The sequence below is a fragment of the Haemorhous mexicanus genome, chromosome 6 (genome assembly GCF_027477595.1).
Source record: "Haemorhous mexicanus isolate bHaeMex1 chromosome 6, bHaeMex1.pri, whole genome shotgun sequence".
Classification (NCBI taxonomy): Eukaryota; Metazoa; Chordata; class Aves; order Passeriformes; family Fringillidae; genus Haemorhous; species Haemorhous mexicanus.
Genome location: NC_082346.1, coordinates 3,298,000 through 3,313,825, shown reverse-complemented (window position 1 = coordinate 3,313,825; position 15,826 = coordinate 3,298,000). Strand labels below are relative to the sequence as shown.

Here is a 15,826-nt window from a genome sequence, read left to right as displayed (position 1 = left end):
AATTGAAAAACACTGTTTACTTTTCAGCAATGGAGGAAAAAAGGCCAAACACTGTAATCATGTAAGCTTTAAAAGGAAAGAGAAAAGCCAGATAATATTGGTTTGCCAGGCAAACATAACACATTATTATATTTACTATCCAGACATTATTTCAGTCTGCAAAATGCACTTGTTAATGCATTGCAGTAGATGGCTCAGGTGTTTTCTGACATCAGTTAGGTTACTTTAATCTGTACTTTTCAGCTGCCTGTAGACTTTTTGTTTGGGTTTGATGTGGTTAAGAAAGAAATTGTCTTGCATTTTGTATAGGGTTGTCACTGGCAGAAAGGGAGCCTCAGACTAAGTTTATTAGAGAAGCTCTCTCATTGAGTCAGGAGGTGCAGAAAGGACTCCCTTGCTTCTAAACTCCTTCTCAGAGGGCAGTTCTTGATGCAGCTGGGTCCAGGCTTAGCACCAGGCTTTGTCAAGTTTGTTCATGTCTGAAGGATTACATAGGTGTAATTGAACTTCATATAACTCAGCTGTCCTGTAGGATGAAGGATGGCAAACCAGGTATATTTATATGAGAATAAATGATTTCTTTTGATAATGATTAGACTCATAGTTCTCAATCAGAATTATTTACTACACAGTACAGGCAGCCATGATTAATAGTATAGTATAATTCACTACTTTTGAAACAGTATCCAAAGAATTATGTTGAAGTTCTATTAAAAGCAATTATTCAGCAGAGATTGATGTTATTCATCCCTACCAATGTGGGCACATCTCTTTTGCTCACCCTGCAGGATGTCCCCACTCAAGGAGGACTCTGCACACACTCCAAGGAGGGGTGTGTTAGAAGACCTTGTCATTAGAGTGGGATTGGGCTTTTCTAGTACACAATGGCCATCAGTCATGAGTGTGCTGGCCAGCTGTGTCAGCCCAGCATCTGCAGTTACCAGTGGTGTCATTGTTGGCTCCTTTCTCAGGTACTTCACCAGGTCTGCCACATCTTCACCTCCCTGTGGGGAGGTTGAGCTCTGGGGTTGATGAATCAGGCTGGTTTCAGTGTTACTCAACACCAAAAGCAGCAAGAGGCCCCTTGTCCTTCTGCCACAGACAACTCTGTAATTGGGGCATTGTTCCAGTTGTTTTACCCCCACCCCAGGCAGAACATCCTGCTACGAGAGTCAGGTGAAATTAAGAGCATTGCAATAGTAATTCCTCACTGTGTCTTTACTCTTTTACAGCAGCACTTACCCTGGGGGCAGGAGAACTTCCAGCTGCCCGTTGGTGTGGCTCTATGAGCAAAACACAGCACAATCAGTAAAGTGAAATGAGCCACAATATCTTACTCGAATCTGATAGTAGATCCTTACATCATCTTTCACTACCTGGCAGCTATAATGTCAGACAATAAATTGGAGTTTGAAGTTGGTTTTACCCAGTCATTTCTCTTAAAATGGAAATGATGTTGAAGAGAACCTAGCAGGAGTGTAACATGACATCACATGTTCCCTGCTATATCTTCATGCAATACAGACTTTATTGGAGAGGATCAGATTAGCCCCAACAACTGATGGTATTGATAATTAAGATACATCTGGAAATCCAAGTGTTTTAAGACCCCATCTGATGAGCTGGGAAAGCCTATCTTTGACTATGAATTTTTTATTTTTTACAGCTGAGTGCTTGTTTCCATTTCTAGGGCATAATTCAACATGGGACTAATGAATTATGTAAAACCAGTCTGCTGGTGTGTTCTGGAGAGTGGGACAGAGTGGCTGATGGCAGGTGCACTCGTCTCGTTGTTGTACTTGAGATACTCTGGATAGAGAGTGGCTGCACATCCCTGGTTTGTTTTGCTTTCCAGATCTCAGACAGACAATGAAGGGAACGTAACAGCCGAGGCCAGCACAGGAGGGGTCAGCATGGATTCTGCTCTTTATGTCAAAACTGCCCAGCCTGCCCTCGAGGACCTCTCAGGTAAGTTTTGAAGCATGACCCATTACTGACTGTGGTCTGGTTAAACAAGAATGGGCTAGAGCAAGTTGATTTTATTCCTGCTGCTTTCGTTCTTAATCACTCTATTTCTGTCAGCTCTTCAGCAGTGAACAGGCTGTCAATAATTTGAACTCTAGATGCACAAGTGTGCTCCCCAAATTTCTTTATTCACCAGGAATTCTGCCTGCTTAATGAGATGTGCAGCAGTTATTAGGATTAAACTACTATAAGGATCCTAGGCATTCTCAAGCATTTCATATGCATTGTTTAGTTTTAAAAACTTCATTTCGGAGCTTACAGAACAGACTGTGTTAATTTCCTTGATGTTTTGGTTTGGAGGAATCTTAGTATCATAGGAATCTGATCAATTTGAGAAGCAGCCTTTGCAGCAATAGGGCACCAAAATCCATCTACACTCTAGTATGTCCAGCATACAGAAGCTGAAACTGGTTGTGTCTAGAATATGAGTAGTCTAAATTAGAAAGTACTGGTATATTTATCTAGAATTCCTGCTACTGTAAGAAGTATATGGTAGTTAGAAAAATAAATTAAGCTTACCAATATAACAAAGTGATTTTCAGCAACCATATATGGTTAGAATATACTAGATTTTACTATGTGATCTAACATGTGTTTTTAAAAATGTGATCTCTTCTTGTCCCCATTTCAGCAATATCTGTGACTTTGCTTACTGTGTGCTATTGCAGGATGTCTCATCTGTAGAATCTCAGGTTTTTTCCATCTACTCAGTCTTGGTGTCCCCCAGTTTAATGTGGGATTTGAAACCAAATGCCCTCCTTGGAAAAGTGATGTGGCTAAAAGTTTCCCAATGAGATTGATTTCATACTGCATTGCATGTTCTGTCAATACTACCTGGGTGCTGATGGCAAAGGTGGGAGGCAGAGTCACTGGTGAGGAAAAGGGCTGCAGGAATGCCTAGGTGAACATATCTGTGTGTACAATTTACACATAAGTGGATTAAGTACTTAAAGGCAGATAAAAGGCACAAGGGATAAAATCCTTGAGAACATTTTTGGGTTCATATTTAAATATGAGAATTGCAAGTAAGAAACACAATGTCCAGCTGCTTAAACTTTTTCAGCATTACCTCTTAATCATCATATTGGCTGGGCTGGTTGCATTTCAGCCTGCAAACTGAGAAGTGTTTCTAGATCACTAAAGATATTTTGTCTCGAATGACAGATGTTTTGTAAGTACAAACTATTACTCAACTAGAATATGTAAGTTTTGGGATCCAGAGGCAGAAGACAGCTGAAAAACCCAAACAAGGGAGATGCAAACCCCAGCTGTGCACAGCCAGACCAGACAGCAGCATCCATGGATGGGCCTTGGGGGAAACAGAGCAAACTAAACAAAACAGTCCCTCAGCCCAAATGAATTAGAAGCAATAAGGCACAGATATCCTTTCTCCCTGCATAGCAGCTATTGATGCTGTTGATTTAAAAGCACATATAAAACAAAAGAGGGCATAGGTAGAATAAAAATGGAAGCAGAATTGTTTAAGGATGCTGCCTGCTCATGAGGAGCTGAGTGATTTCAGAATTAAACTCTAGGGGCCAACTGGCCAATCTCTGTCTCTAAAGTATACTTTCAATTTAAGTACTGGAATGTCATTTAAGTGAAAATTTGGTATCAATTTAGGCATAAGAGTGATCTCAGTAGAAATTGCTTTAGTTTGTCTCCTGTGTGTTTTCCTAAGAAGTTACCTACCATTTGCCTTCACATATGTGAGAGAAATGATCTGTAAAAGAGCACTGTGATGTTTGTTAAGCTAAAGGCCTATAAATATTTTATGGTTTTTACTAGAAAAATTTGTAGATCCATGAGTATAGAAAATGTTTTCTGTCCCAGAGACCCAGTGGCTAAAGTAATCAGTCTTGTTAGGTGGATGTTTTCAGTCCAGCCAGACCATAATTGTGTGACCCTCTGGCTTAAGTGAACTGTAGCTCAAGGAGGTGATTTCCCAGAGAGTAGGGACTGATTAAAAGAAAAATGCTCACATGGGCACTAAGCACTTTGGTCAGTAGTTTGTAGCACTGCTGCTTTGTAGGCAAGAGTGTGTGAGTGGGTCTTTCTGTGCCACCAATGTGGCATCTTTTAGAAACATGAAATTTAAAGCAGAGAATGTAGAAAGTTCCAACAACAGCTTTTTTTACCTTGTTCTTCACACTTCTGATGTGTGTAATATATAGATACCCATCTAAACTAGCAATTGTGTGAGTACCCAGCATGCTGGCAGCTCAAAAATGCATCACATGTACAGGGAAGGCTGATACAAAATGTGAAAAGCTTTACATTTACTGTAGTATTTTCTTTAGTCACGAGTTGTAAACCCTTTAGAATGAAATAATTTCCTTCTGTGCCCAACAGAAACTTTGACAGTTTGTTGGAGGTTTGCTGTTCCAGCTTTCAGCTTACAAAGAATAGGCTGGCACTACTAGAAATTCGCTTCTCTTTAGCCTCTTAGAGCATTTAACTCTATAAAGCTCAACTGAGGTAGAGACCAAAGCATTTCTGAATTGGCAGCTGAGAGCACATAAATAAATTATGCTGAAGGACTAATTAAATTATTAATTTGATAAAATGAAATTATGCTGAAACAGTAGGAAGACTTTATTTTTTGTGTACATAAACTCTACTTTTAAGGAGCAGGACATGAGTGTGTTTTAGAACAAAGTATTTAAAGAACAGGATTTCTAAATGCCATGAAAACTAAGTCATCCCCAACTTTGTGTCATGTAGCACATTTTAGGAATAGTACCTGTGTTATGTTGACAAGCAAAATCTTTTGATCTTTTACCTGAAACATCACTCAGCATGGAGCAGCCACCCAGTCAGCACAGTTTAGTTTGTGGAAAGCTGTTATTGTAGGACAAAGAAGATCTAGTGAAAACACAATATTGGAGGAATTGCCAGTGTCAGGTTGTCCTGGTCTAGGGCAAATTTGGGAGAAAACCTCCAAAAGGGGCCCCTCCAGAAAGCAAACCCACATGGCCCCTGCCCCCAACCAGTTCGGGAAGGATTCCTTGGACAGAAGTGGAAAGAACCTGTTTATTTAACAGGTACAGCACCCTCAGCACACAAAAGGAACAATACCTATGAACATGAAGTGAAATGAACAATGACACCACTCTTTCACTGCTCTGACAAAGATGACAAATTCAGAAAGTCTCTCCTGGGGTGGTTGCTCTGTTATCAGTCCCTCCAGCACTGGGGCAGCTGCTGCAGCCACAGGGTGCAAACTCTTGGTGTTTGCCAGGTCCCAGTCCGGAGCAGGTTTGAGTAATTCCAAAAAAGGGAAAGGAAAAACAGTCCAGGGAAAAATTAGGACTGCTTAGCTAAACTAACTGATGAGCAGAAGCAAAAAGCAAGAGCGAAGCAAAAAGCAGGGCAAAAAGCAAGAGCAGCACTATGTACTGCCCTTTCTCTGTGTCCTACCAGCTGTGGGGCTGCAGGCTGATAACAAAACCAAAACAAAACTTTCACTCTTCGCAGCCAGTCTTGAAGGCTCAGAACAGAATATCCAGCATAAACAGCATACACGAATGGGGATACAAGCATCCTAACGTCACCCTAGGGCACAGGTTAATGTTAATTGTGTCAATATGTGAGATGGAAAGGGTAGTATTGATGGGAGTGTATATTGTAATGAGAGTGAAAGTTAACCAGAATTTAAACTGGGTCAGCAGCATCTCAAAGGCAGCCTGTGCAATGAGGGTTACCCTGCAGAGCTCATTTTGGTCAGGATGTGATGATGGCAGGTGCCTGCCGAGGGGAACGGAATCTCAATCCCAACCAGTTTAGAAGGTCAGGAAAAAGTGCATTTGAGTCAGGCATAGGCAGCAGCTCAGTTCTGTGCTGTTCCCTGCCTGCTCCTTACTCATGGCTTCCTTTCCCTGCAGGAGAGGATCCAGAGACGCGGAGGCTGCGAACCGTGAAGAACATCGCTGACCTCCGGCAGAACCTGGAGGAAACCATGTCCAGTTTGCGGGGAACCCAGATCACCCACAGGTAAGGGCACCTCCGGGTTCCCAACGAATGGAAACCACTCTCTACAGCTCCTGGAAGGTGCCTGTGCTCAGGTGGGGTGGGTCTCTTTCACCAGCAGCACTGACAGAGCAGGAGGACACAGCCTCAAGCTGCATCAGGGGAAATACAGGTTGGATATTAGGAAAACGTTTTTTACACAAAGAGAGATAAAGTTTTGGAATGGCTGCCCGGGGAAGTGGTGGAGTCACCATCCCTGGGTGTGTTTAAAAAGAGACTGGATGTGGCACTGGGTGCCAGGGTTTATTTGAGGGGTTAGGGCATGGGTTGGACTTGATGATCTTGGAGGTTTCTTCCAGCCTAGTGATTCTGTGAATTCTGTTCCTACTTTACGTCTCTTACACCTGGGCTGCATCCTTAGAAAAGTTATTAACACTGACAGTGGGAGATACTGATCTTGTAATTTTTGTCTTTAATGCACAGAATTTGAATAATGTTTGCTGGTTATTGAGATGTATGAAGGGGAATTGATGGGATGGGGTGTGTATTGACTCAAAGGTCAAGAATAATCACTTCTTGTAATTGGGTGAGGTGATGTTTGAATATAAGTTACAGTTTAAAATGTTTCTTTTTACTCTTGAGTAACTTCAGTGCATTACACCTCTCTCCCCCTACGTGTAATATTTTGTTTAAATAAGAGGTGAACTGTGCTTGACCCATATTATCAAGTGCATAACTTAAATTCCTGACCAAACTTTGGACAAACAAGTTCTAATATTGCTAGTCATCTTCTGAATGTAACTGCTTTTTTTTTGTAAAGCAGCATTTGGAAATCTTCAGCAATATTTAAAATATGCTGTAAATAGGCAAAGATTACTATTACATTTAAACATTATGTGAGTTAGATCTTTGCAGTGTGGAACAGGAAGTTTTGGGGAACAAGCTGTTTGGCCCATAATGAGGTTGGGGTCCTGCCTAACACTTGGAGCCTTATGTACCCCAGCCCTACATGAGTTTATTGGGGGAACACTTTGTGTTTTGGCTTTGTATCTGAAACTGAAGCAGAGCTTGCAAAGATGAACTCCCAAAGCTGTTTTTCTTTGCAAGTTTCAATTAATGTGACAGCTCTTCAAGGTTTAATTACTTTAACCAGAGAATACAGAGGTTTTTGCTTATATGTAGCATTGGGAGTGCTACAATGCTGTTTATTTTTACTAATATCCACAGTAAGTAAAAAAAAGTGGCACTTGGTTGAGCAGGAAAGGGAAAGAGAAGTTCCTGCGGGTAAGAGAAGTTGCAGCTATGGATTAGCCTCAAATAAATTCACTACAATTCAGCTATGAGTATTTAGGGTGTAGTCTTGCAATCTGTACACATTACATGAAAAGTCATGGTGTAGTCCCATTTTGAGGGTTTCATGTATAAATATTACAAATATTTTTTAAGATATGCATTACTCATGAATATATGAGTGATTTATTGTTTTTTCTGGTTTTGGTTTGAATATCTTCGAAGCAGTTCATAGTTCACTATTGATTTGTTGATGTACAAAATATATCCTGAAGAAAAAGAAATGGCCTTCTTACTTTTTTCGTTTACTCTTCATTTTGGAGAAATAGCTTCCATTTGGTGCTGGACACATCTCCAGAGTTCAAGTTATCATGAATGCAGATAATAAAAGAAAATATATCAAAAAAATAGAACTTAAGCAGGTTTTCCTTTAGTCAGCTTATTATCCCACTCTCTTGCCTAGACTGGCAAAACCATAGTGTCATGGAGTTATGTGTGCCTGAAGATGAGAAAGTTACACTTTGATACAGTGGATAATCCATTAAAAAGTCATGCTTAAGTCTTTTCACATGTATGTTGAGCACCTGGTTGCCTGGGTGCAAGAGTCTTTAGGAACATTGGGGAAGGACCTGAAAAGTGAAAAGAAGGGATCTCCCCAAGTGCTGCAGCAGTCAGTTTTTAGTGCTGTCACGTACAGTCAGTAGCTTGGTGAGTGTTCAGGGCCTTGGAAGCACCTGAAATCTCACACAGTCTTCCATGTAAGAGCCAGATTTGATCCGGTGGGTCTGATGCCTTGGGGTGGCTGCCTGGAACAAAGGCCAGACAAGATTAAGGGAATCGAGTGGGTGTTTATTCAAGGCCTTCAAACAGGCACCCCTTGGGCAGTCAGAAGCCTTTCAGAGGCTACACCCACGGTGGACGATGGCCATGAGTTTTTCAGACAGTTAAAAGTTTGGTCCATTTACACATTGGTGGTTAATTCTCCAATTACAGCTTCAGGTAATGAAGTCATATACCCCCAGTTTGCTCCCCCTCAATTCACTTTTGTTTATACTTTTCGGGGCCTGAGGCAGTGAGGTGTCTTTCAAGTCAGGTCTAGAGGGATCGCTTTGTCTGACCAAAATGCGAAGAGACAGTCAACTAACACTTTATATGGAGTTGAGAGTTAGACACTAAAGCAGTACAGGATTTGAAACACATAAGAGCTAAAACCCTAAGGGATTTTCTCCGCGTCTCTCCCTTCAAGCACCTTGGAGACCACGTTTGACACCAACGTCACCACCGAGATCAGCGGCCGCAGCATCCTCAGCCTGACGGGGCGGCCGACGCCGCTGTCCTGGCGGCTGGGCCAGTCCAGCCCGCGGCTGCAGGCGGGCGACGCGCCGTCCTCGGGCAGCGGCTACGCGCCGTCCACGGGCGGCGGCTTCGCGCCGCGGGGCAGCGCCGGACGCTTCGTCAGCGCCGAGCCGGGCGCCGCGCGCTACCTGTACCCGGCGCCGCTGCGGCGGCAGCTGGCCACGCGCGGCAGCGGCGTCTGCCACGTGGACATCGCCGACAAGGCCGGCGACGACATCGACCTCGAGGGCATCGCCATGGACGCCACCGGCTACATGAGCGACGGCGACGTGCTGGGCAAGAACATCAGGGCTGACGACATCACCAGCGGGTGAGTTCGTGAGTCTTTGTCACTGTTGTGTTTTCTGAAAATTCCCTTAGCCGGGGTTTCTTCTCCTGGGAAGATGAGAAGCCTCAGAGGAAATATTATCTCATGGGATATAATATTATCTCATTTGTTTAATATTATATAATACTAAAATTTGCTTAATATTATCTATTATATCTATAGAGATATAATAGATATATCTATAGATATATAATAGATACATATATCTATATTAGATATAGATATATCTATATATCTATTATATCAGGCTGTCTCTATATCTATATAATAGCTATATCTATTATAGCTATATATCTATTATATCTAGCTATATCTATAGATCTATAATAGATACATCTATATCTGAATAATAGATATATCTATATCTATTATAGATATATATCTATAGATCTATCTAGATATATCTATATAATAGATACATTTATATCTATTATAGATATATATGTATATCTAGATATATCTATATCTATTATATAGATATATCTATATATAATAGATATATCTATTATATAGATATATCTATATCTATATAATAGATATATCTATATCTATTATAGATATATCTATATATCTATTATATCTAGCTGTATCTATATATGATACATTTATGTATATTATATATATATATTGTGTCTAGATATATCTATATCTATATAATATGTATAAATATTATAGATATATATATCTATCTATTCTATCTAGATATATTTATATCTATTATATATCTATAGATATAATAGATAGTTGTATTATATAATATTAAGCAAATTTTAATATTATATAATATTAAGCAAATGAGATAACTATCTCATTTGCTTCTCCTGTGTTTGCTGCTGTGGAATGTGGTCTGGAGGTCATTTACCAACAGGTGCATGTTTGATTGGTTTCATGTGAATTGTTTTTAATTAATGACCAATCACCATCAGCTGTGTTGAACTCTGAGGAGTCTGTCACAAGCTTTCATTCTTGTTAAGCCTTCTGTCTGTATCCTTTTCTCTTTCTTCAGTATAGTTTTAGTATAGCATTCTTTAATATAATGTAAGTACATAAATTAATCAATCAGCCTTCTGAGAACATGGAGTCAGATTCTCATCTCTCACCTCATCCTGGGCATCCCAGCAAACTTAACAACTCTTCTGTTCTGTTTATAGCCCTGTATTTCCATGATTATTTGGAGAAATAAAAGCCAACACCAAGGGTATTCTACTAATTTGAATAGGCCTTTGGAGAGATAGCCTGTTATCACAGAGGAATTTGAACAAAATTCAAGTTTTTAAGTGCACGTTAAGAAAGTATCCCTAGATGTGAAGATATTCAGGCATGTGATTCAACTTTTTCCAGAGTCAAGACTCACCGTGGTTGCAACATTCGTTCATGCCCACGAGATGGAGGGAGTGAGGCACGTTCTGTACTTAGCTGAACTCTTTAGCTGCCTCAACTTTGACAGGCTGGTTTGCTGGAAGGGAATGGGTTTGCACCTCTGTGTCAGGTAAAATAGTAGTATGTGCAAGAAAACGTTTAAAGAACAAGTCAGTGTGCAGAGATATGAAGTGATAGACAATTATTAACAAGGTTTTACAGCAGCATTTTATCTCTGCCTGCAGTGGAAAAAGCATTTGTTCTTTGCTCCAACATCAGTTTTCAATTTGTCTACTTTCAGTTCCTGCTATAAAAGTAATTTTTTTCTTAGCTCAAGCACCTTAGCATTGGATTGATGTTAAAAAGGATCTTTGAGATTTAAATGGTTTGATGTTTTGTTTGTTTTTTCATGTTTGGTTTGGTGGGAGTTTTTTGTTTGTTTTTTGTTTCTGTGGGTTTGGTTTTTTGTTTGTTTGTTGGCTTGGTTTAGGTTTTTTTTGTGGCAGTCCTGTCTGACCATCTTGCATCTTTTGCTTTTTTGTAATTTTTTTTTATTAGTGACATTTCTAGTGCTGTTGGCTTTTTTGAAAGACATAATGTCTCTTACTGGAATCCAGCTGCTGCTTTGTCATTCACTTAACCAGTTCACTTACACCATCTAGGAGCCTCCCAGTTATGAATATTTGGATATTTTCGCACTTTTTGAGAAGTCAGACACCTTCTTTATATGCTTCATTGGGGAAGCATATAGTAAAGTAGCTGATGCAAAAATTACTGTGAAATTCTGTTTCAGATGAAACACCAGTAGCTGTTGCTGCAGTAATAATGCATCAGATCTCTAAAGCACCTTGTGTTTTCCTCATATACAACGACTTACACCTGGATTTTGTAATGTTTTTTGTAGGAACAGTTATTGCTTTTCCTCTGGACTATGAATTGTATTTAAATTTGTGGCTGTAGTGTTGGTTTGGAAATGAGGAAAGTAAATTCTAAGTAGCACTGTGGTTTGCATCAAACACCTTGAGTGGTAGTTGAGAATTACCCCTGGCAGAGCTGTGTCAGCTCAGCCTTCTGCTGCTCAGAGAGGAGCCCCAGTCTTTGCAGACCTTTACTTAGTGTATAAAATTCAGATTCCAGGTTGAGGAAAAGGAAAGAATAAAAAAGCTGTCAAATTTATATATGATTTAGCCAGAGAAATCTGCACATTTGCTCATCTCTGTGTATCATTCCTTTTCTGTGTCTGGTCATCCTGCAGGGTAAAAATTGGGAGTCTCCATAGTCTCAAAGTACAAGAGGGGTGTTTAGATTCTGGGCAAGAAAATGGTTTTGCCAGTTGGTGCCTCTGTCACCAAAGCAGTGCAGAAGAGGCCATATACTCTGCCTTACCTCACTCCTGGCCTTGAGTGCTGGGATATCTTTAGCTGAGTACCTGCCTCTTTTTTCCCCCCTAGTTTTTAAAGGAGTGAGATACTTTTCACTTTTTACTCATGTAGTAGCCACATACTGATAAATGAGATCTCAATTTAAGGTTCTTCGGACAAGAAGTGCGCACAAGTAAGTTTTTCTTTTCCACATCTTTTGCCTTTAGCCACAGGAGTCTGTTTTGCTAAATAGTTTGACTTGATTTGTCAGTTCATATAGCACTGTTGGAGTCATTGGCTAATTTCCACTTGGTGTTGTAGGTAAATCCATTGTTGGTAAGATGCAGCTCCATTTCCAGATTGTGGACAGGGTTTGGAGATGGGCAGTTTGGGGTTCCTCTACTTGCTGCACTCATGGGCAAGTTTGGAGGGAGTGTTGCTGCAAGCAGCCCCACAAGCCTGGGGTTGCAGTCTGTGGAGGGTAATCATGTGAGTAGGTTCCTTGAGAAGGGAATATTGCAGTATTAAATTGCAATAACAGCATTCCAAGATTAATGGAGAAGGATAAAAAAATAAGGTTGTTACCTTTGGTGACCCCTAATGACACTGGGTTGCCATCTCCAGCATGAGCAGATGTTTGGTAGCCTTTTCTGTAAGGTATGTTCCCCAATGTCTGTTTAATTCAAATAGTAAGAAAAAATAGGATGGCACTGTGTTTTTGTGGGAGAGGAATAATAAACTGCTTAGGAATCAGAGAGGTTGCTTGTGAAGAAAGCATCCGTGTGACTTGCTGCAGAACAAATCACCAAGATCAATGGCAGGGCAAACAGGCTCAACATTTCCAGAAGCTGAGCTACACTCTGTGCAGAGCAGCACAAGAGGGTATTTAGAGCATGAATAGCTCTTTATTAGCTGCTATGTGTTTCACTTTGTCATTTTTCAGAATTGCTACAATCCCAGAGTCTGAAAACCTTGGATCTGTGTTTTCATTGGCAAACTGATAGGGAAGGAAGCCAAAATATTTGTTACAGCCAAAATAAATCCAATAGCCAAGAAAAACTAGTTTAGCCCTGTGATCCTGGTGCTTTCTCTGAAATGTACTGGGTCATGGGAAGCCTCGTTTGGCCTCCCTTAATGAGTCTGCTCAAGCAGAGCTCTGGCAGACACCAGGATTGCTTTCTTAGGGTTAAGGAGGAGAATCTTTGCCAAAGGGACAGAGAACAGCTCTTAAACTAAGCAAGTCTCCAGGGGGTGGATCAAAGGTAAGAAGTTGCCTTTTTGCAGAGTCTAAAACATAACCCAGTGATGAAGCTGCTGGAGCAGGATTTGTGTGAGGGTGGGAGTGAGCCCCCAACCCACTCCTTTTGGTGGCTGGCTGAGCTGGAGGCTCAGAGCCTCATTGGAAGGTGGCACCTCAAAGCCCAGAATTGCCTCCCCTCTCTACCCCAAAGATTGTTCCAGGTGGGGATGTTAATTCTCATGGACTTTTTGCATTTTTTCAGAAGATTTTTGTCCACTTCAGTCCCCCTCTGGCTAATAACATACATATTCCTACCTTTTTTTTTTTTTGTCTCCTTAGCCCCAGTTTTCTCTAATGAGATGTAGAGTTAATTTCCTTTATATCTCTTATTGGAATGCAGCAACAGGGCTGTTGATCCAAAAAAAAACCCTTTTATAATTATTTTCTTTTCATTTGATTAATCCTCTGCTGTCCCTGTTTTCATTACCTGAAGTGTGCAGCTTTCTGTGCAGAATTAACAGCGTGGATATACTGATTAGTGCTGGTCACAAGATTTCTCAGGAAATTGCTTGGGGTCTGCAAACACACCTTTGTCAGAATCAGTTTTTGCAGAAGCAGGGCTGTTCCTGCTGTGTTCTAACAATGGTGAGGGCACTGTGCTAAAATTCTCCTTGCAGCCACCTCCTGTGGGTGCAGTGGTTATTGTTGGGAGGATACATTTTACTATTTTATTAATCTTCCCATATTTGATGATTTGGTGGTGATATATTCCCCTTCCACATCTCTGTTTCCATAACCTTTTAATGTGTTTGCATGCACAATTCTCATAGGGTTACGATTGCTTCTTGTTTATTCAAACCTTTATGCTCCCTGGGGATTGTTTTACAAGCACTGGAAGCAGTTGAATTTGGAACATGCTTGAAGGATGCTAAAAGGGAGAGCAGACCACTTTGGGCTGGGGACTCAGACTTTGCCCCTGCTGCTGCTCAGGTCTCAAACTCACCCAGAAGCGTTGTGCCCTTCATGGACCACAACCATCATTGAAGCTGAGTTCTGAAGTAGGCTTACATTTTGGAGTTACATCTGTTGGGAGGCAAAAAAGAGCTGAAGTTGAGGATTGATTTCACTGAATGTTGAAGTGTAGTTGGTATTTGTAGGATTCTTGCAGCTGTTCCGTGGTTTTGTCATATTTAAAAGTCAGACAGTGACGCATTTTCTTTAGATGTCAGGGTCACAGGTGGTATAACAGACCTCCCCTGGGGCTGAGGTTTCACAGGAGGAGGAGGACTCTGCAGTTTGCTGCTAATGAGAATTTGTTGTTGGTAACAGCAAGTGAGAGAAACCCTTTCCTTCTAGGCTGTCTGCAGCAGGAGTGGTTCCTGCTCCAGGTAACTCGTGGCTGGCTGGAAATGAGGGGTGCCTGGTCTAATCTTGGTCTGAGTAAGAATTTGGGTGCCCTGTGCATTGGTTCAATGCTCTTTCCCTAGGCTTTTCTGACCTATTTCTTCCCATAGTTATTACCACTGTATTTTTTCTGTACACTTTGGGTTACAGTGTGTTAGTCATTTACTGGACGCTGCTCTTTAAATGATATGGTTTTAGTGATAAGTTTTTCTCTAAATGCAGTGGATGAGTGAAACTGCATTCCTTTTATGGCTCTAGCACTTCAACATGACTAAGACTCATTAGGAGGTTTATGTTATTTTTCTTCTGTGTTTGAGCAGAGTGTTTATTTGAACTGCCTTTCATCTTGCTAGGGCTGACTATTTCTACATTGTGATCTTTTCCACATTGCAGACTAATATCTATATATGGTAAATGGATAATTAACACTAATAATGAAGGGGTCGGGCAAGCAAACTCAAAAGTTTGACTTTCATGAAAAGGAATAAGGAAACATTAACTTCTGACTTTATAGCAAGCAAGATTACAACTGAAGTCAGAGATGACTTGGTGCTGTAAAAATGAAAGGAAAAAATTATGGCAGATGTTTAAATAAGGATAGTATTCTTATTCCAAGAACTGTAATTGCAGTTCTTTGCAGGATGCATGAGTATGACATTGCACAAGCATATTCAATATTAATTTTGTATAGTGTTTTAAGTATTAAATATTGCACTCACTTCAGGAGTAGTTCTTGTGTCAGCTTCATCAATAAGACAATGTTTATAATTTATCTCAAGTGATATTTCAGATCACATGCTCTCACAGAACCTTTCTTGCAGTGTGATTCAGCACAGGAAGACAATGTAGGCCTATGACCTTATACATCAGGGTTTTTTTCAGTATAATGGTAAAATACCCATATTAGGTCATACATAGTGTTAATCAATAAAATGAATACAATAGTCGTGGTGTTTTGTATTTTTGTTTACTTCTACACACTGACCTACTGTTAACAATTACCAAAATACCATTTAATAGCAGTTATCCCATTGTGGGCTTTTTTCTGTAAGAAACACCTCAGCAGTGTTGGAACTGCTGCATCAGTGCCAACAGGTGGTTGTAATCTGAGTGAAGGGACAGCTTCTAAGGGACAAAATAGGGTCCCAGTCTGGGGCTTGCCAGTAGAGGGGGATGCAGTCATTCCCACTGTGTTGATGTGGATCATCTGCAGGGGAAGAGTGGGTAAGAGGAATAATCCAAAGTCGATGTGGAGTTACTCTTGCTCTGCTGTTGACGCTGCTGAGAACCTCTGGAGAAGCTGCACCCCCTCCTTAATCCTGTTTGGTCACAGGTCATTCCTCTCCTGAACAGAATTGAAGAGGGTGGTGAAAAATGGATCACTTATTCTATAGCTTAGTTCTATGATTTTCATTGAAATGGACTCTGAGAAAGATTTAGGCATTGAAATCAAAATTGGCACGTGCAAAGCCCCATTGAACAATTGCCTGGTTC

At 40.7% G+C, this 15,826-nt stretch overlaps 1 protein-coding gene across 6 annotated transcripts in view; it reads left to right on the top strand.

The window, feature by feature from the left end:
* NAV2 (neuron navigator 2) overlaps positions 1 to 15,826 on the top strand; it is a 381,930-nt gene that overhangs the window by 275,214 nt on the left and 90,890 nt on the right. For all 6 annotated transcript variants that reach the window (XM_059848310.1, XM_059848312.1, XM_059848309.1 and 3 more), the window contains 3 exons: positions 1,856 to 1,968; positions 5,910 to 6,018; positions 8,531 to 8,950. In XM_059848310.1, the coding sequence (XP_059704293.1) occupies positions 1,856 to 1,968; positions 5,910 to 6,018; positions 8,531 to 8,950 (642 nt within the window). The remainder of the gene's footprint in view (positions 1 to 1,855; positions 1,969 to 5,909; positions 6,019 to 8,530; positions 8,951 to 15,826) is intronic.